The 19,281-nt window shown below is 42.7% G+C and overlaps 1 protein-coding gene across 4 annotated transcripts in view; it reads left to right on the forward strand.

Moving 5' to 3' along the window:
* The window catches only part of fhod3b (formin homology 2 domain containing 3b), a 99,028-nt gene extending 79,747 nt beyond the window's left edge, over window positions 1-19,281 (forward strand). Inside the window, exons 9-29 of one of the 4 annotated variants that reach the window (XM_037784010.1) lie at window positions 250-393; window positions 571-818; window positions 2,288-2,431; window positions 2,570-2,740; window positions 3,890-3,952; window positions 4,745-4,855; window positions 4,995-5,129; window positions 5,525-5,575; window positions 6,381-6,571; window positions 7,316-7,876; window positions 7,963-8,882; window positions 9,271-9,429; window positions 10,150-10,332; window positions 11,540-11,659; window positions 12,470-12,631; window positions 12,743-12,933; window positions 13,138-13,330; window positions 14,206-14,229; window positions 14,836-15,022; window positions 16,387-16,548; window positions 16,650-19,281. In XM_037784010.1, coding sequence (XP_037639938.1) covers window positions 250-393; window positions 571-818; window positions 2,288-2,431; window positions 2,570-2,740; window positions 3,890-3,952; window positions 4,745-4,855; window positions 4,995-5,129; window positions 5,525-5,575; window positions 6,381-6,571; window positions 7,316-7,876; window positions 7,963-8,882; window positions 9,271-9,429; window positions 10,150-10,332; window positions 11,540-11,659; window positions 12,470-12,631; window positions 12,743-12,933; window positions 13,138-13,330; window positions 14,206-14,229; window positions 14,836-15,022; window positions 16,387-16,548; window positions 16,650-16,732 — 4,203 coding nt within the window. In that variant the 3' untranslated portion in view covers window positions 16,733-19,281. The remainder of the gene's footprint in view (window positions 1-249; window positions 394-570; window positions 819-2,287; window positions 2,432-2,569; window positions 2,741-3,889; window positions 3,953-4,744; window positions 4,856-4,994; window positions 5,130-5,524; window positions 5,576-6,380; window positions 6,572-7,315; window positions 7,877-7,962; window positions 8,883-9,270; window positions 9,430-10,149; window positions 10,333-11,539; window positions 11,660-12,469; window positions 12,632-12,742; window positions 12,934-13,137; window positions 13,331-14,205; window positions 14,230-14,835; window positions 15,023-16,386; window positions 16,549-16,649) is intronic. The other 3 variants (XM_037784011.1, XM_037784012.1, XM_037784013.1) reach the window with 3 other exon arrangements.

A 19,281-nucleotide genomic window follows, 5' to 3' on the forward strand; every position in this document is an offset into this window, starting at 1 on the left:
TACAGACAATATAAGTGCATTAGATAGTACTGATTGAAGTTTATTTAGATAGCATATCTGGCTACAGATTACATTTCAATACAACGTTTAGAGAAAAAAGTAATTTTACTCCCTTTCTGTCTCTCAGGCGATCTTTCTTTATTGTTCTAATTTATTTTTCCTTCACAGTTAATCTGAAATATTGCAGAGACAAGGTTTTTATCGTGTTTTTTTTGGGGGTTTTTCTGATTGAATGTGATTGTATTTCAGACTCTGGCAGGCCTCCCAGACCAGGACTCCTACTACGACATGGTGGACTGTCTGGAGGAGAAGGGCATCGAAGCCGTGGCCCAGAGACATCTGAGCCGGAAAGGCACTGACCTCGACCTCGTGGAACAGTTCAACATCTACGAGGTCAGGAAGCATACGCTGCCACAACATTATCACGACCAGCCTTAATGTAATGTTATTGGGCGCATGTGTCTCACAATAGGTCGCAGGTCCCTTGACATCTCACACACTCATACGGCAGCCAGAAATGAAGTGTGTACCAAGGTTGCTGTTTATTTACTCAGTTTCTCTGTGATCCAGGTGAGTCTCCGCCACGAGGACGGAGACGATGAAACCCAGTTGCCTCCCAGCGTCCGAAAGGACCGGCGGCGGGCCAGCGTTGGTGGCACCAACGAGAGGCGAGGCCTGGAAAGAAGACGCAGCCGGAGACATTCGCTCCAGAATAGCAGAGGCCACGCTTCTGCCCCAGCATCACCCAGCAGCCCTCATACTCACGCAAGCAGCTTCCTGCCCTTCGGTGGCCAACGTGTTGAAGACATCAGTGAAAGGTGAGGCAGGGGGAGGACGGAGAGAAATGGAAAACTGGAAGAAGAAAAGAACCGTTATCCTTGCTTCCATTTTAGCTTGAACTTGAACCTGGTTTTAAAAGGTTCAGCCAGGAGGGTTTGTTTTGATCTTGTATATTTTAAACCCTGAGAGATAGCTGCAACTAAAAAGGAATCACAAATTATTCCTGGTCCATGGAGTATTACTCTGTTTCATAGGAAACAGCTTGACTGCAAGTGTTGTATTATATTTCAGCCTTGGAGAGATGCGTCTACTCTGTCCAGAGCCAGAGCGGAGAATTTAATTATATAGTAATTTAAAGAACGGCAGAGAGGAGACCGTTGCTGCAAAGTGACATTTGAATTAATTTCCCCACTGTCAAAGACATTCCCCTGCCATAGATGGAAATAGGAAGCTTCTGTAAACACATGATATGAGCTATCTGTTCTCTGTCTCGAGTCAGGCTTCCTTCAGTGAGAGTACGTTGAACTCAAACGCCACAATGCCATCTGTTTTATACACAACAAATACAAACTCCGAGAAACCACAACTGGTGATTCAAGCAAGAAGCAAATTGCAATCTTGTTTAATTGTGCAGTAGCTTGGACTATGCCTATAAAAGCACCAGAAAAACTTAGTCAGACAGTTCCTTTTTATGGAAGTCACGTTAACCCTTCATTGCCCTTTTTATTATAGTTCATACACCAGAAGACAAAAACAAGGCTTGAGTTTTTTTGCCTTGTTTTTTTGTCTTTCAAATCACCACTTATTTCTGTCTGTCCTAGCTCCACATTATTAAATCACCTCTCATTAATAGAAAGCTTTTTTAAGTAACATATGTCCTCATATTTCTGGTAGCACTCAGGTTTTCAGGTATACTTAAATTCAATCCAGCAGGTCATATGATACCTAGCTTCTTCCAGTCCACCGCAGGAAATCCGAGCCGCCTTTGAAGATCACCATTTTCCATATTGCTAATGAAATCCAGACAACTGAGAGGGATCCAAATAGCAAAGTGGCCACAGACTCATGTATGACGATGTTTCAGTTCAAACACACAAGATATCTCCTACATCCCCAACACTTGTTATTGAATTGAATGTTAAAATCACTGGGAGATGTTTTATATTGTTTTTTTGCATTAATGCTACCATAGAAATTACACTTGAATGTAGTTGTAACTGTTGCCCGTGCGTATCCATTTCTAACATTTTGAGACGTTGTCTTTGACTGTTGTCAAAAACCCACTAACCTTCTTGTACATCTTTAAATGTTCGTCTCTCTACTTCTACTTCTAATGCTTTTTGACGAGCATGTTTTTAGTGTCTGTCATTTCTGTGTGTTGTGTCTCGCCCGGGCTTTCCTTTTCTCTGTGTTTTCATATTGTCTCTGTCCAATTTCTCTTTCCTCTCGCCTGCCTACATCCTCCCTTTCCTCCTTTCAACCCCTTGATCCCTCCTCCTCACTACAGAGAAGAGGAAGAGGAAGAAGAGGAGGAGGAAGGAGAGGAGGAGGAGGAGGAGGGAGAGGAGGAGGAGGATGAGGAGGAGGACGAGGACGAGGCAGATGATGAAAGTCATCCGGTCACTGAGTCCTCTAGACAGGGCGCCTACAGGTATTTTAGGCCAACTGGTTTCCCCGAGCGTGATTCCCCCGTTTCCCTCATACAGTAGTTTTTCTTCCATTTGAAAGTATTCTTATGCTTCTTCATTCCCTTTGGACTCCTACTCTCTTGTGTATTTTGTCATCCTAGTGTGGCTCCGGCTGTAGCAGACACTCCTAACATGTGTTTGAACTTAAAGTGTATGGCCAACATCCTCCCTAAAGCCAGTGACCAGCCAGGGCAGAGAGAATATCTCAGCGTCAAGACCAGGCCATCTTCTCCTGTGTCCGTCGCACCTAGAAAGAGGACCTTTAGTCCTTGGTGTGTTCCTCCCCAGCCACCTCACTGTGTCTTCCGTGTTGCTCTGCGTAAAGTGCCAGGCTCAGCACACCCTCAGTGTCAGTCTACCCCAGCCTCACCTCCCTTCCTTCCCCCTCGACCTCTCCCTCCGTCCCCTGACTTGAACCAGAGCCAGGTGTCTGTCGGGGCTGAGGAGAGTCACGACAGAGAAAGGCACTACAGGTAGAGGGAAGGAGCTACAGTTCACCTACTTGTGTTAGACTTTACAGGGTGGACATCACTGGTGTCTGTGTCTCTTTGTAGCTCAATGTAAACCCAGCAAAGACACCTGTAAGCATCATAAGAGTAAAAGCAGCTATAGTAATTCTAAAAAAAATTATATTTTCTATCTTCTCTTGAAAATATTCTTCTGAATCCGTCCCATGAGGTTATTCCTGTTGGACATGCTGTAGCTTAGTTCCTCTCTACCTCCTTCATTCTTAACAAATATTGTCTTGATAGTCACCTTTATTTCCCCTCAGATGTAATTTACGTTGCATGATCTGTCATCTCCAAAGACATACTGTACTAGAAAAAAGAAAGTCATGATTACTTCCTTTTTCTCAGTTTGCTGGAAAGCATTATTTTGCAGACATTTACTACTCATCTGTCTTCCATTTGTGGCTCTGCACCACACTTAATCCAAGACAAGTCAATAAATTAATTCAAAGCATTAAGGAATTCAAAGAATTGGCATGAGTCACAGTCACTGTGCCTTATTTGTTCATGTTTCTGCAGAGATCTGTAGCAATTGAGAAAGGATAAGCAACCAAAGCTGGACTGGCATAGCAGTTCCTCAGCATGTATGCCAGATAAGCAGAAATGATTCCCTCTTCTCTATGCAGTGGACAATAAGAAGTGATCCATGGGAAAAGCCTCTAAAATAGTTTTATTTATTAGAATTAACATTAGTTTTATTGCCTTCTAAATAGCACACTGAATCGGTAAGACAGACAAAGATATTGTCTTGCCCCTGTCGGCTCTGTTGTTGTGTTGTTGTGTGGTCTTGCAGCCCTCCTACCTCCGACTGCTGTTTCACTATCTTGTTTGTGTGACTAACATTTCATAATTTGATCTTTGGGAGTGTCTGACCTGACTGTTACTCTCTTTCTTTCTCACTTCCATCTTCAGTCTGACAGATAAAAACAACTCTCCTACACCTTACACTGCTAGAAAGCCCAGCTGGGCTGACAGGTAAGGCCAGGTGTCAACAGGTCATGTGTAACAAGAGTGCGCAGGGACGAGATGTGTAGTGGCTCTGAGGTTTTGTGATTTACATTACAGGTGCTCTTTACGATATCCAGAGTATTAATATAGCAGCAAACAACTATTTGCTATATAAAGATAGAGAATGAAGTTGCCTACCCTCTGCGTGTGTTGTAATCTGAGCTTCTCTGTGCTTTGTTGACATCGCCGGGCAGACCGCGCATGCTTTTAGTGCATGTGAGCGTGTCCCACTGGCTCGCTCATGACCACCGCTCTGCACTGCTCTCATAAGGCGGTTACAGCTGATAACCAAATCTCTTATTAAGCACCTTTAATAGTTTTAGAGAGATGTGCACATAATGCAGTCTGCCTGTTTCGAATGCACGATGTGTTGTGCAACTGTTTTGACACAAAATGTGCACAATCTTCTCTCAGATTCAACACAGCAGCTACAAGGCCTCTCAGAAAAGAGTAGGCCTAGTGAAAAGATGGACTTATGAAAGATTGTCCCCTGTAGAGACATGGATGAGCAGTGCACCTGCAGATACCCTTCAGATTTTGATGGCATGGCTTTCCTCACAGGAAAGCTATTCAGATGCTTAGAGAGAAGTGCTTAAGAGCACTCGACACAGTCATATCTCAGTGTAAGCTATCCAGCAGTATGACATTGGAATTCACAGCACGGATTCTTGAAGTGTTGTCCACCCTTCTTCTCTGTCTTTCAGTGGAAAAATGTCTCAGGAGAGAACAAAGCTTTTATTTTCCCCCTTCTTTTAATAGAATCAATGCCAATGGCAGTCCATACCCGGGCAGACGCCAGGCTGCTACACCAACCATCCATCGCTTCACTAGTTCAGCAACCTGCACGCCAGACTCCAAACCGGTTGACAGGTTGGCATCTCAACTTTTCCCACAGCTTATGCAGAAGATGTTGTCTGAACAAATGTGCAAAATGCCCAAATCCAAACGCAAACTAATCACTCAATTTTGATAATGTCATCACATTTGTTCTTTTCTCTATGGCGTTTAGACCTGCTCTAGGGGGCTTGCTAACTTCATCGTACAGACAGCATCAGGAGTCTCTGGCTGCGGAGAGAGAGAGGAGACGCCTGGAAAGAGAAGAGCGCCTGCAGAGAATCGAAAGAGAAGAGAGGAACCGTTTCAAGTTAGTCTCACCTCAAGAATCTGATAAAACGCTGCATGACTTCATGGCAGAGGGAATATATCATGTCTATACTTTTGAACGTAGGCAGCTGTAGAGCCAATAGAGACATGTTGGCATTTTGTGAAACAGGTGAATCTTGCTAGATATTCATAAATCCCTCTGATAAAAGCTTGGCTGTCTTTCTTTATGAGGATCATTAGATAATACTGAATAATGGCAGGTAGAATCTGCAAAAGCATATTCTGTTCTGATGTCTTGTCTTACCTTTTTATGATGCTCTGTAACTTACTTTGCACTCACCATATCATTTTCAGTTAAGCAAATGAAATATGAATCTATACATACTGTGAGTACAGGTCCTAAATTCTGACTCTGTTTCTGTCTTCCTATCTCAGTCGAGATTATGTTGACAAGAGGGAAGAAGCAAGACAAGCCAGAGAGGAAAGGTGAGTTTACTTTAGTTCATGGGTTCACGTGGATCAGACAATAATGCTGCCAGATAGCAGATGTAAAGCTCAGGTTGAATTATAGGTGTCAGAGTCCCTTTAAGCCTGCTCACCATTAAGACGTCCCAAACCCAACAGGACAAGTGTGTAATTGTGTTTTGGCATAGATTCGGTCCAGTTATCTCCTTCTGACTGTGTGCACAATATCATTTCCAGCTCATTCTTATGCCCTCACCTTTTTCACCCCAGTAATAAACATGTGAACTGAGATCCGTAAACACCAGCCACAAAAGTTAAACAGCACTTAAAACAACTTTAACTTTAACGTCAACTTTAACAAAAGAAGGATGTCATTTGTCATCATTTGACTCAATGAGTTATGGTAATTACAGCTCCATTTTCCATAATTACCCAGGAATAAGACAAATATGCCATATGTGTTTAAAGAACAAATATTTACATAATGGCTATTAGTCACTTAAAATTGACAGAATGATTCATCACTGTTGGATGAAGCCTTAACATTTCTAAAATGTAATTTTTTCCAGAGCTTATATTTTTGAATTTATGAATTTCTTTGAAGGCCTGTTATAGAATGAGGGTGGTATACATTTCTCTACCCCTAAAAGACAAATATGAGTAACATTTTCACACATATTCACTTTGAAAAAATAAAGCTAAATTGCAGCTTGCCTTCCTTTGTATGCATGTCTGAGCCGAGTTAAACAGCTTTTACTACAGATCAGCGTGCATCTTAAACCACAGTGTGCAGACATCTGAAAGCTACAATTTGTTGTCATTGCAGGTACAAGGCTGTGGAGAGGCTAGCCGCAGAGGAGTTTGAACGGGAGCGCCCCAGGGTGCCAGCAAGAGGACGGACAGAGATCACTCTGTGTTTGAGTCCCAACCCTGCCAGCCGCTCGGCGTCCCGCTGTGCCACGCCTTCGCCCATCATCTCACAGGAAGACACAGTCGCCACTGCACAACAGACGTCAGGTAACTGGTGTTTGCCAGCCATTTATTCATCGTTAGTACTCAAGTGATATGAGAATGAATGGACTGTAATGTTGGCTTGTAGAGCTGGCAGAGACAATACTGGCTGTCAGTGCACCTGTCACACACACACACACACACACACTGGGCTTGGCATTAACTCTCGACGAGTGATTATCGCACAGAAATTAGATTCAGCTGCACTTCTGCTAAAAAGGGATTATTGAGAATAACTACTTGACTTTAGAAATGCGTATCAATGTGTATAAGAGAAACAGAGATGTTGTTGTAAAATAGATATCTTGACGTTGTACAGTGTGTGTTTCTAAAGAGTGATTTGAGGCTTGCAATCAAAAGGGCTTAGTAGTTTATTTTTCTAAAACATACTTCTTTGGTAACTACTTAAAACAAAGATTCAAAGTGAACCTTTTTCTCAGAACTTGTGAATCACTCCCTCTCAGCTCAACTCACGTTGTGTTTTACAGTGTGTGTTTGTGTGTGTGTGTGTGTGTGTGTGTGTGTGTTGAATGGTCGTGAGCTATGGTAAGAGAATTTGATGATTGCTTTGTGAATTATTTCTACCGTCTGGAAATGTACAGTGCAATTAAGGACATGTCAGGAAGCAATTTAAAGCTGTTTTAATTAGAAACAAAGAATGTTTCTGAAGACTATCAGATAATATAAACGCACATGAGTGAGGTACTTCAAGTAACATTTTTTTCCACGTTGTTTTGATTTCTCTTCCAGGAACAGAACATATCTCAGAGCCAAACCTTGACCCACAGACCAGAACCAAAAGCCCAGCGCCAGAGTTAACAGTATCAGAACCTTCCCCCACACCTCCCTCAGAGCCAGACAAGCAGCAGACTGAGACAGAGTCGCCTGCAGAGACGGAGGATGTTGCCGAGAGTCAGTCTGACCAGAATGTAGTGGCAGAGCCGGCGTCGGATGAACAGTCGGGAATGGAGAAGGAAGAGAGGCAAGCGCAGGAGAAGCTCGAGGAGCAGACACAGTGCAGGGATGAAGTAGAAGTAGAAGAGCAAGTAGAGGAAGCGGAGGCAGCAGATGTAGTCGAGGTGGGAGAGCCAGATGTGGAGGTGGAGGTGAATGTCGAGTTAGAGGAGGAGTTTGAGAAGGAGCAGCCGACGGAAAGGGATGTAGAAGACGGCGTACTGCTGAGCGAGAAGGAGAGACAGAACGAGGAAGTGAATGAAAAAGACAACTGCTCTGCATCCAGCATCTCCTCCACAAGTAGCACTCTGGAGAGGGAGGAGCGGGAGGAGAAACTCACCAATGACATTGAAGCAGGTATGATCGATGCTCATTTGATTCCCTTACTTAGATTATTATCTATGTATATATTTTTTCTCAATGTCAAAAATTGTATTCAACAGGCCAGTGGACACAGTGCATTAAAGACGCAGATGTGAATGACCAGTGCAACAAAATACTCAACAGCAAGCGCTTCATGCTGGACATGCTCTACGCTCAGACGACATCCAGCACGGATGAAGGGAATGTAGCAGAAACGGAGAAGGAGAACTGTAAATGTGAGAAGGAAGCAGAGGTTAGTGACTCCTCTGTGGCCAGCTTGGCCAGCAGGATCTCCACACTGGAGGCTCATAGACAGGCCAGAGAAGAAAATGTGAAAAAAATGGAGGTGGGACATCTAGACAACCAGGGCAGTGTCCGAGCAGTGGCGGAGAGGTTTGGAGATTTGGTCAAAGGCCTATCGTCTCCTCCTGAGGTCGAGGCCTCAAAAGAGCAGCAGCAGACTGACAAATCGTCAACTGCCGCCTCATCAACGTCACCCCCAAAGAAAGAGTCGGACTATATCTGGGATCAGCTGATGGCCGCACCCAGGGAGCTGCGGATCAAAGAAATGGACTTCACGGATCTGAGGGACGAGGATGACATGGACATTTTAGATATGGACACTGTGATGGGGTCAGGTCACCTGATACCACCACCTCCCCCTCCGCCGTGCAACGCTGCCCTGCCACCACCCCCGCCCCTGTTTGGGTGCCCTCCTCCTCCTCCCATGCTTGGCAAAATGATGCCCCCACCCCCACCGTTCATGGCCCCTATCCCTCCACCCTCCCCTCAGCTGAGTCGAGGGGAAATGCCTCTCTTCCAGAAGAAGAAGAAGACCATCCGTCTCTTCTGGAACGAAGTGCGTCCCGTGGACTGGCAGTGTAAGAGTCATAAATTCTGTAAGGAGTCCCTCTGGTCCAAACTGGAGCCAGTTAAATTGGACACATCCAAGCTGGAGCAGCTGTTTGAGTCCAAATCCAAGGAGCTGCCTGTCACAAAGGTAACGTAGTGTTGTACCGCTGAACCATTCAGTGTTACTGTTTGTATACTTTTGGAGGTTTATTTTGCAGTCCTGATTTGCCCTCAGTTTCTCTCCTGTAGCTCAGGCTTCCCTGCTATCTGGCACCGTATAAGAAAGGATCATTTTGTTAGTTTAGGGATAAATTTGTCCAGTCTGGGTTGTATTTAAAATGGATTAAACCCTTCTCAATATTAATGAGAGGAGAAAACCTTGTATTTCGATACATCTGGTGATGACAATATGTTGGTTGTGAATAGGATGCTATGTGCTCTCTGTGCATCTATGTGCATCTTTAAACCATTAAGAGATGCTTCCACTACTCAAGATGCATGATCTAATATGATGCTGTTTTGTATATCTCTCATAGAAAGCAGCTGTTGATGGCAAACGACAAGAAATCATAGTCCTAGATTCAAAACGCAGCAACGCTATAAACATCGGCTTGACTGTCTTACCTCCTCCTCGCACCATTAAGACCGCCATCCTCAACTTTGATGAGTACGCACTGAACAAGGAAGGCATTGAGGTAAGCGTTTTTAAAGACACATTCTGTATCTATATTGGTACTGCATGTTGTAAGCGCTGTCTAGTCTATCAAATGAAACTCATTCAAGCTCACTGGGTCCAAAATAAACATGGTTTTCTTGAATGATATTTACTCGGCACACCGAAGACACTGATGGATTTCCCCAAACGAGAGATTTAACTCCTTTAGATAGGATGGCTCACAGTGTTGACGTATCATGTGATTTCCTGGCTTCACGGCTTGCCTTTTTTGGCGGTTCTCATGTAATCAATCACAACGATGATTAAAGGTTAGCACCACATGCATATTTTCAGCTTGTTTTAAAAACCATACTACAGACTTTTCAGCAGATAATGATTAATGTCGCATCCCTTTGGTGTTATATAACCTGTAGTTTTTCAGAGCTTCACCTTGAGTTCATTCTCAGCAGAAAGGAGTATTCCTCTCCACCTTTTGTCTCTGGGGATCTTTTCAGTCAGACAACAAAGGCGAGGTTGAAAGTTCAGATGTCACACAAGTCTGTGGGAAAAATTGGAAACATCTTAGATAAACTGAGAGAGAAATGTCCGGATCAATTTGTTTCCTCTTTCCTCCTACTGATTTACTCGCTGTCATATTATGTCAAAATTGTACTCAGGCGTTGAAAAACTTTTGATAGCTCGACTTGATGAATGCTTCCTTTCCCTTTCCCCTCCTCTCGTTTCTTCCTCCCTCTCCTAGAAAATCCTGACGATGATCCCCACAGAGGAGGAGAAGCAGAGGATCCAGGAGGCTCAGCTGGTCAACCCTGATATCCCCCTGGGCAGCGCTGAACAGTTCCTTCTCACCCTCTCCTCCATCACAGAGCTGTCGGCTCGCCTGCAGCTGTGGGCATTCAAGATGGACTATGAGCTTATTGAGAAGGTCAGACACATTCCTGGACACTTTAATCACATGCAGATAGGTCGCACCTTACAGAGTTACAGAAGTGAAACATTGGACAATTCTTTAGTGGGGTTTTGTTTTTTTTCACCGTCATGTCTGAACAGAAATTATGAAGCTACAACTGGTAGTCGCTTAGCATAAAGACTGGAAACAGAGGGAAACATCTAACCTAGCCTGGTAACAACAAGCTGCAGTGACTATAGACATAGCCAGGCTAGCTGTCTCCTCATGCTTCCAGTCTTTATACTAAACTATACTGACTGACTGACTGGTATGAGAGTGGTATTAATCTGCTCATCTAACTCTCAGGCAAGGAAGTGAGTCAGCATTTTTCTAAAATTTTGTACAATTTAAAAAAAAAAAAAGTATAGCGACTACTACAGTATCAATCAAAAGAAGAAAGCTACTTACAATACATACAGATACAGATACAGATACAGATAGCTTTATTTATCCCCAAAGGGCAATTCAGTTTGTGCAGTCCACCGAGACATATACACATTCATACTGCACAATCATCAATGACAGAGGGAACACAGTAGGTGGCATATGGGGAGGTGCAGATCAATAAAAGTAAAAGAATAAAAGTATTCGCAATAAATACAAGAATAAAAAAAAGACGAGATAAAAGAATAAAGGAATAAATAGAATAAAGCACCAAGAGTAGTGCACATTGCAAATTACATTCCAGGAATGTACCTAATTGCAAACACGGACAACCATTATATGCTTAGTGCAAAATAACTTTACATTCAAAGTAAATAAAACATTTTTTGTTATCGTTCATTCAAGATAGTTACTCTGCAGTTTACTGGCGGAAGGAATGAACGACTTGGAGTAGCGGTTTGTCTTTCTGTGAGGCGGCAGATAGCGCTGTCCTGAAGGCAAGTAGTGTAAACTCACTGGACAGGTTATGGTCGTGATTAATAATGTTTTTGGCCTTCTGGAGAACACGTTTCTCCCAGAGAGAGTTTAAGTCGCTCTGCTGGGCTCCGATGATTTTGGAGCAGACTTTCACAATATTAATGTTGATGTTGATGAATCGTGAAAGTCTCCCAGACATGTCATAGCTCCATGCCTTCTCCACCACCTTCATCGGGTGGTGAACTGTTCATTTTGCAGTCTTTTTAGCCAGCTCAGTGTTATTGATAATGTGCTTCCTGACTGCATTGCCATGCTCTTCTAGGAAGTGGCAGAGCCTCTGCAGGACCTGAAGGAAGGGATGGACCAGTTAGAGAAAAACAAGACCCTCCGCTACATCTTGACCACGTTGCTGGCAATTGGCAACTTCCTCAACGGCACTAATGTGAGTAACCCTCAAGACATATATGGCTTAGAGGTTCCTGTTTTTTCACTTTCTCTCCATCTGTGTCTTTTACTCACTTCCTCCCTCGCTGCTCCTCCTCCCCCCCCCCCCAAACTCCCCCGCCAACATATTTATTTGGCAAGGATAACAGTGGACTCTCTATGTGTAGAAGAATGTGCTGCCTGACTGTCTGCACCAGACACTGTCCTTCTACAGTAAAAAACGCTCGTCAAGGCCTCTGCTGAACCTGGCTCTGTCTGTCTGGGAGGGGAAAAGGGAGGGAGGTTGTGTGATTGTGTGTTTCTGACAGTTTGTGTTTGTCTGGCTGCATTTTTTGGTCTCCCTTTGTGACGGGGGTTTCTGTGTGTATGCATTAGTAGACCTCTGGGATATGAGAGCCAAGATTGCAAAAGGGAAACATAAGTCATCAACATCAAAACAAGTAGTTCCCGTAAATAATGGCTGCATTTATATTACAGTAAGCCATTTAAAACTGGCAGCAGAACAAGGGAGATCCTGTTGGGATTATGTCTTTCATGATATGTCCGGGCTTTTTCTTAGCTCCGCTGTGGTGAGCAGAACAATCGGTCAGGTCTGAAGTAGATTGTGGTTTCTGATAATCACCAGCCTAATAAATCTACAGTACATATCTACGTGGCGCACTCCGTTTGAGCCCCTTTTTCGGACCGTGCCAAAAAGGAAATTCACTGCAATTTGGTCCTCGACTTTGGAGCTCTTGATTTTTAATTTCAGACAGTTGTTTCCGTTCCACATTCTGACTGTACTGCTGTGTACGCTTGCATCTTCTAGGCTAAAGGCTTTGAGTTGAATTACTTGGAGAAAGTCCCGGAGGTGAAGGACACGGTTCATAAGCAGTCCCTGCTGCACCACGCCTGCTCCATCGTGGTGGAGAAGTTTCCAGACAGCACTGATCTCTACTCGGAGATAGGAGCCATCACCCGCTTGACCAAGGTTGCTTACTTTTTTAAAACATTTTGTCCACAGTATCCGTGAATGCAGTAAATGCAAATGTCATATCCACTGAAGAGAGCTCCCTCAATAATTCTGTGATATTGTTGTCAGGTGGACTTTGACCAGCTTCAAGACAATCTGGCCCAGATGGAGCGAAGGTGCAAAGCATCATGGGATCACCTCAAGGTCATCGCGAAACATGAGATGAAACCACCGTTGAAACAAAAAATGTCCGACTTCCTCAAAGATTGCGCAGAGAGAATCATTATTCTGAAGATTGTACATCGAAGAATACTCAACAGGTATGCTCAGGTGTAGAGCAAATGCTCGATTAAATCAAATATGTCTTGCATTTTGCCAAAAGTTCACATATTCTACATTAATACTGTATATGTTTCAATGGCATTTACAACCATTTATGTCGTTCTTTCATGGCGTCTTTTATTTTGAAGGATGTTTGAAAGGATCTCTCTACAGTGATGTGATGTTTCTCTCCACATCTGCAGGTTTCATGCCTTTCTGCTGTTCCTGGGCCATCCGATATATGCGGTACGTGAGGTCAGCATTCATCGCTTTAGCAAGATCCTGAGTGAATTTGCCCTGGAGTATCGCACAACAAGAGAGCGCGTGCTACAGCAGAAACAGAAGAGGGCCAACCACCGAGAGAGGAACAAGACCAGGGGAAAAATGATAACAGATGTAAGTGCTCCTCACCACGAGCAAGGGGTCACACACATACACTCTCTCCATTTCCTGATCCTCGTCTTTGTTTAGTTTGTACTTTTCTCAATTCTATGAGACAATATGAGCAATCCCCTAGACACTTGTTATAACCTTAATCTGGTTAAAGCGCCAAACGTGGACATTTTCTGACAGACGCGGCATGCATTTGTAATGACATCAGCGTAGTTCCTCGGTATTCACATGTATAGGTTACTGTAACAACAAGCAGTGAGTTGTTTTTAGTGTATCTCATTCTGTAGCTGCAGCAGGCTAAGAAAGGCCAGAGCAAACACCTCCCTGCATGATTAAAATCCCTTAAACCCTAAGGAGTCGGCTGCTCAGAGCGGACTCCACAGCGAGCCTTGGCAGGGGCCCCTCTCTCTTCAAAGGGACCCTAATTCAATCACTGTGTGAAAATTCAAACCTTTGGATGTCCCTGAAGGAGGAATAACAAGGCCCACACCTTAACCACACTCTTACCAAGATGTTCAGTCAGATATGCTCATCTGTAGCTTATGTATAGGGCCTATCTGCATTGTTTTTTATGGTATACTTACAGAATCAGGCTAGGTGTTTTCTCCCTGTTCGCAGTCTGAATGCTAAGCTGAATGCCAGCTTCATATTTACTGTACAGACACAAGAGGGGTATCAATCCTCTCATCTAACTCTCAGCAAAAATGCAAATAAGCATATTTCCTACTACTCATTTAATGTTTACAACATAAATCAAGGATTACATGCTTCTTTATGATTTGAGAAAAAATGCGACAACCTTTGTAACAGCCAATTAGATCAATCAGTTGTGCGTTTATCACATGCGTTTTTTTCTTCCATTTCCTTTATCTCTGTAGAGTGATGATGACGATGATAGTGAGGTAGGAGGGGTGACTTTGTGTGTAAACAAGCGCATGTGAACTTTTCTGTTGTGACTAACATTCAACCAGACCGTGCTGTCATGACTTTAAACAATAACAGGTGTATTTAAGAGGATTAACAAAAGGACAAGTCATCAGTAAGACTGACAGGTTCTTTGTGCGTGTGACCTTACATGAATGAGGAAGCTTGACGGTTTTGACAATGAGAGAAAAGGAGGTGTTTGCATGACGTCTGCTGGAGTGTTGAGAGACTCCCACGAGAAGGAGTCGCAGCTACTTCCTGGTAGAAATGAATGGATCTCAGAAAGGGAAGGTGTACTCTTCAACCTGGCATTTCTGAAGGATTGTTTTTGTGAGTGTGTGTCACAGAATAAAACAGCAACTGTGAATGTGTAACTTTCAACTCTCGAAAATAACTAATTGTTCTTATATAAGGCTGGAAAGTGCCGTGCCACTACTAAAGATTAATCTGTATGACGAGTTTGATATTTAAAGCTTTTTCCTTCCTGAATACTAAAAGTGCCAGAGCATGGAGCTGAGTGTCACCGTCTCCTACTAATAACATGTCAGATATTGTAATCCTGTGTCCTCCCCATCTCCCTCCAGAGTGGTAAATTTGGCGGTGCCCCATCAGATTCACAGGAGAGCCCGCCTCAGGGTATCCAGTATGCTGAAGATGCTGCTGAACATGAGAACATGAAGGCCGTACTAAAGAGTAGCCTGCAGGGCGGAGAGAGCCCGACGTCCACGGTGCCAGGCCTCCGCTCACGCACCAGAGCCAGCAGCACCAGAGGTCAGTCTCGAAAAACATGTTACAGCCCCTACATAGCTTTTATATTAATATCATCACCATCCATCTAGTACATTGCGATTTGGATTCCTCTGTTGCCCTAACTGCTGATGTAATCCTACCTGAAACCTTTAATCTTTCACTAGAACTACTATTTTTAGCCACACTAGCAACATGGCTCTAGGGATGACGATGTCTGTCTGTCAGGCTGTTCACCACTTTGGGCCAGACTCAAATATCTCAACAAGTACAAGATGGATTACTGTGAAATTTTGTACAGACCAGGGTATATATGCAGGAATCCTGATTTTTAAGGCCTCATTGTCACTTCAAGTTCTAAAAGGTTACATCATTAACTTACATTTACTATACGTTGATTGTAAGATAGCACAACTAAACAGTCTTAGTTTGTGATAACTCATTGTACTTTGGAGTTCAGGAATGTCACTACATGTACTTTTAGAACCAGTATTTGACCAATAAACCTTAAAGGTCCCATGTTATAAAAAAGTGATGTCATGTTTTTTTTATTATAATAAAGCAGGCCTATATATAAATACTGTGAAAGTATCGAAACACTCAATCCACAGGGAAATACACACAGCTCGTATTCAGAAACTCTGCATTTAAAACAAGCTGTCAGGATTTCTGCCCATTCGTGATGTCACAAATATACAATATTTAGACCCTTGACACAATTTTAAACGTAAACATTCTAAATGTGTCCCAGTTTATTCCTGGTTGCAGTGTATGTGAATGTCATCAGCTGACAGGAAGTACACATGGACCCAAGCTGTTGCCTAGCACCGCAATTCTGTTGCATTCCGTCAAAATGCGCTAAAACGGAGTGTTTCAGACAGAGAGTAAATACAGGCATATTCAGGCTGACAGTATGAGGAAAATAACGTTTTTTTTTAACATTACAGCATGTAAACATGTTCTAGTAGAAACACATAATACAAGTATGAACCTGAAAATGAGCATGATATGGGACCTTTAAACTTTGATAGAAATATATGTATATAAATACATAAAACTTTGGTGAGCTTCAGGTGGTTGATGTCATGCAGGGGCTTCCACTTAACAAATACCAAGCATGGCACATAATATAGCCACAATAATAGCCACAAATTATATCTTGTGCACACAAATTAGTAAATTGTGGCCTCAATATGTATATTTTTTCTCTCTATGGCCACATCCGAATGTAAATTCCTGGTTGCCAGATGATGAATCTATAGACTTTCCCTCTAGCGAGCACAGGAGGTTCACAATGTGGTTTTGAGTGAAAAGTCTCGACCACATTTCAATTTGTCCAACACTTTTCTTTTCTTTTTTTCTTATCCATTATGACCTTACTATTTTAGGGCGTGTTCCCCCATGGTGCTCTGCCAGTGACGACCCAGTGAACTGCACAGATGATACAGCTGATGAGATCATGGAGAGGATTGTCAGGTCAGCCACTCAGGGGCCCAGCCAGCGGACGCAACCTCGGGAGAGGAGACGATCCCGAGCCAACCGAAAATCACGTGAGTCACGTCGACTGTTGGCCAAGTGGCTTCATTTATTATCTAACAATAGCTGCATGTGCTAATGTGTAATAATACACTTTTTCTTCCTGTCTGCACAGTGAGGAGGACACTGAAGAGCGGTTTGACGACAGAGGAGGCGAACGCTCTCGGCTTGTCCAGTGGTTCAGAGATGCAGGTGTGAAGTGGACATAAGGGCGTCTGGTAGCCCTTTCACTGCCCCTCCAATGCCTACGCCCCAACCTGGCAACCCACTCCACTCTGGCTTGGCACTAAAATCCCCCCCTCACCCCTCCAGCTTCGATGAGTTGACCTCATCTTTATGCATTTGGTTGACACAGGCTTGACATAAGTGCTTCCTGAAGAGAGTGGAGAAAAAAAGTTGTATCCATGAACTGACGGTCGGAGAGAGCACAAACAGAGCGCTGCATTCAAACCACTGAGCTTTGCTATTTGCTGGATAAACATCGACGACGTGCACTCACTCACTCACTCACAATCATCCCCTCGAACGTGACATTGCATTCAAACATCGGCGAAAAAATGTGTTGTTTTTTTTAAGGCGGAGGGCATCAAAAGAGTTGGCAGTGCGTGTGCTTCGATCTCAGCGGCCTTGACTGAATCCAAACGGCAAGAAGTGTGGGACGGACACTAAGCTCTCCGCTGCTTAGGTTTAGTGTCCTGCAGCTTTAGAAAGATATTTCATCTGTTGAATAGATGGCTTTGTGCAGAGGGGTTATTCTGTTATATATACTACTGTGGTAGTTTTGTGTTTCTTTTCATTTTGCTCAAGAAGGTGCTCAAATAAGGAACAATTGCACTGGATGTAAAAGTTGGGTATCAATGGAATGTGAAATCCTTGACACTGATGAACCACTGACATCTGAAAAACATACTCACCAGTTTAACCAGCAAATCAACAGTAGCACAGTTTTTAATGTCTAATCAAAGTTGACACATTCAAGGTATAGATGAGCATCTCAAGCTTTGCGAATGCCTGTTATATGACTGGATAAGAAGGAATATATCAGAGAATCATCTTTTGAAAGATCACAGTCAACATACCACTACTTTCAGACTAATGCTCATCAACATGTTTAGCTTATACAAATGTAGACAAGTTGCACCATGTGACCTATTCTCACTGACGGACTGGACAGTAGGAGACAGTTTAAGGAAGGCCGGCGCAGTGTTACAGGTGAGTAATCTTTAGGGTAGTTTTATCTCCTAGAAACTATGAGCTGCACATCTCAGAGTGCCTTTCAGAGACAGTTATTTATTAAGACGTTTTCAGGGACATATAATCAAGAAAATGTTACTACAGATGTGCAGTCTGTGAGGGGGGCGAGAGGATAATACTGCAATGTACATCATTCACGAGCTGTGATTTATTTTTAACCAGTGTTTTTAAACTCGTCCTGGCAAGAATTGTTTTTTTTTTTTTCCATGTTATGTCTTGGATCAAATAATATGTTATGAAGATAGCTTTAAAGTATTTATGACAATTTAGGATTTGGTCATGCACATTAGCTGTATCCGGTTGCCTTACTGTAGAATACGGGACATACATTGTTCCACTCTAGTCGAGATCTAGGTGAAATATATATAAGAGTTAAAAAATAGACCATGCCAAATTAATGTGTAGCTCAACTGGCATCACTGGAGATCTCAGTTTGTCATTCACAGGACGTGGAGCTTCATTCCCTAACTATGAATGTGAACATCAGGGTTACATGATAAGTAGTAATATGGACGAACATAAAGTCTCCATTATTTATCTGTTTTAAAACATGTAAATCTGTATTGAAGTGAATAAGAAGCCCACAACTTAACTTTTTTGATTATATAGGTCTGTTTTTGAACTATTGATGAACTCATTGTGCTATTAATTTGGAAAGGCTAAATTTCTCATCATTTCAGTTTATATCATGGCAAAGTAAATCTATCCACTAGCAACTTTTCACTGTGATGGAAACATAGCCATTGAGAGAAACAAGTATCTAGTGCAACATCATGATAAAGCTACATATAACACACCAGCAGAACATGTTTTTTTTGTTTTAGAATTAACTGAAAACTATTCAGCACCTTAGACTCAATGTGTAGCATGCAACTTAGTAGAAGTGAAGTTATGGGAGAAGAGCTCATTGTGTTTCCCAGATTGTACTGATTATTGTCAAAAACAAGACAGGATAGATGTGTAAAGTAATGTAGGCGGGAAATGCTGTAAAATGATGTATATGTCATGACAATGTCTTTATGTTGTTCTTCTATTGTTGTTGTTTTTTTTTGCTCCATGTGTAGAATAGTGTATCATAGACTAAAAGCAGTATTATTCTAAATATAATTTAAGCAAACCAAGCCATGCATGGTTTAAAAAAAAAGTGTCACTTCTGCTTGATACAAAAGGAGGTTCACTTTGGTTCTCAGAGCTGTAGGGGTTTGTGCTATTGAACCTTCACAGACTGCAAAGTGAGCAAACGTGGTGAAACACGCAGTGATGAAATTCACCAGCTAGTCCTGTGGAATCCCTTTAGAAGCCTTCGATTTCATTGCACTCAACATTTTGTTTCTTTTAATTTAACGTTAGCCCACCACACACACACATTGCTGCCTGTGCCATAACATCACTGTGGAACTTGGACACAAGTGCAACAACTAAGGCTTCTATTGCGTCTATGCCCACAGCAAAAACTATGTAACAAATACAATAAAAAGGCTCATTAAAACATA

The sequence above is a fragment of the Sebastes umbrosus genome, chromosome 11 (genome assembly GCF_015220745.1).
Source record: "Sebastes umbrosus isolate fSebUmb1 chromosome 11, fSebUmb1.pri, whole genome shotgun sequence".
Taxonomy (NCBI): Eukaryota; Metazoa; Chordata; class Actinopteri; order Perciformes; family Sebastidae; genus Sebastes; species Sebastes umbrosus.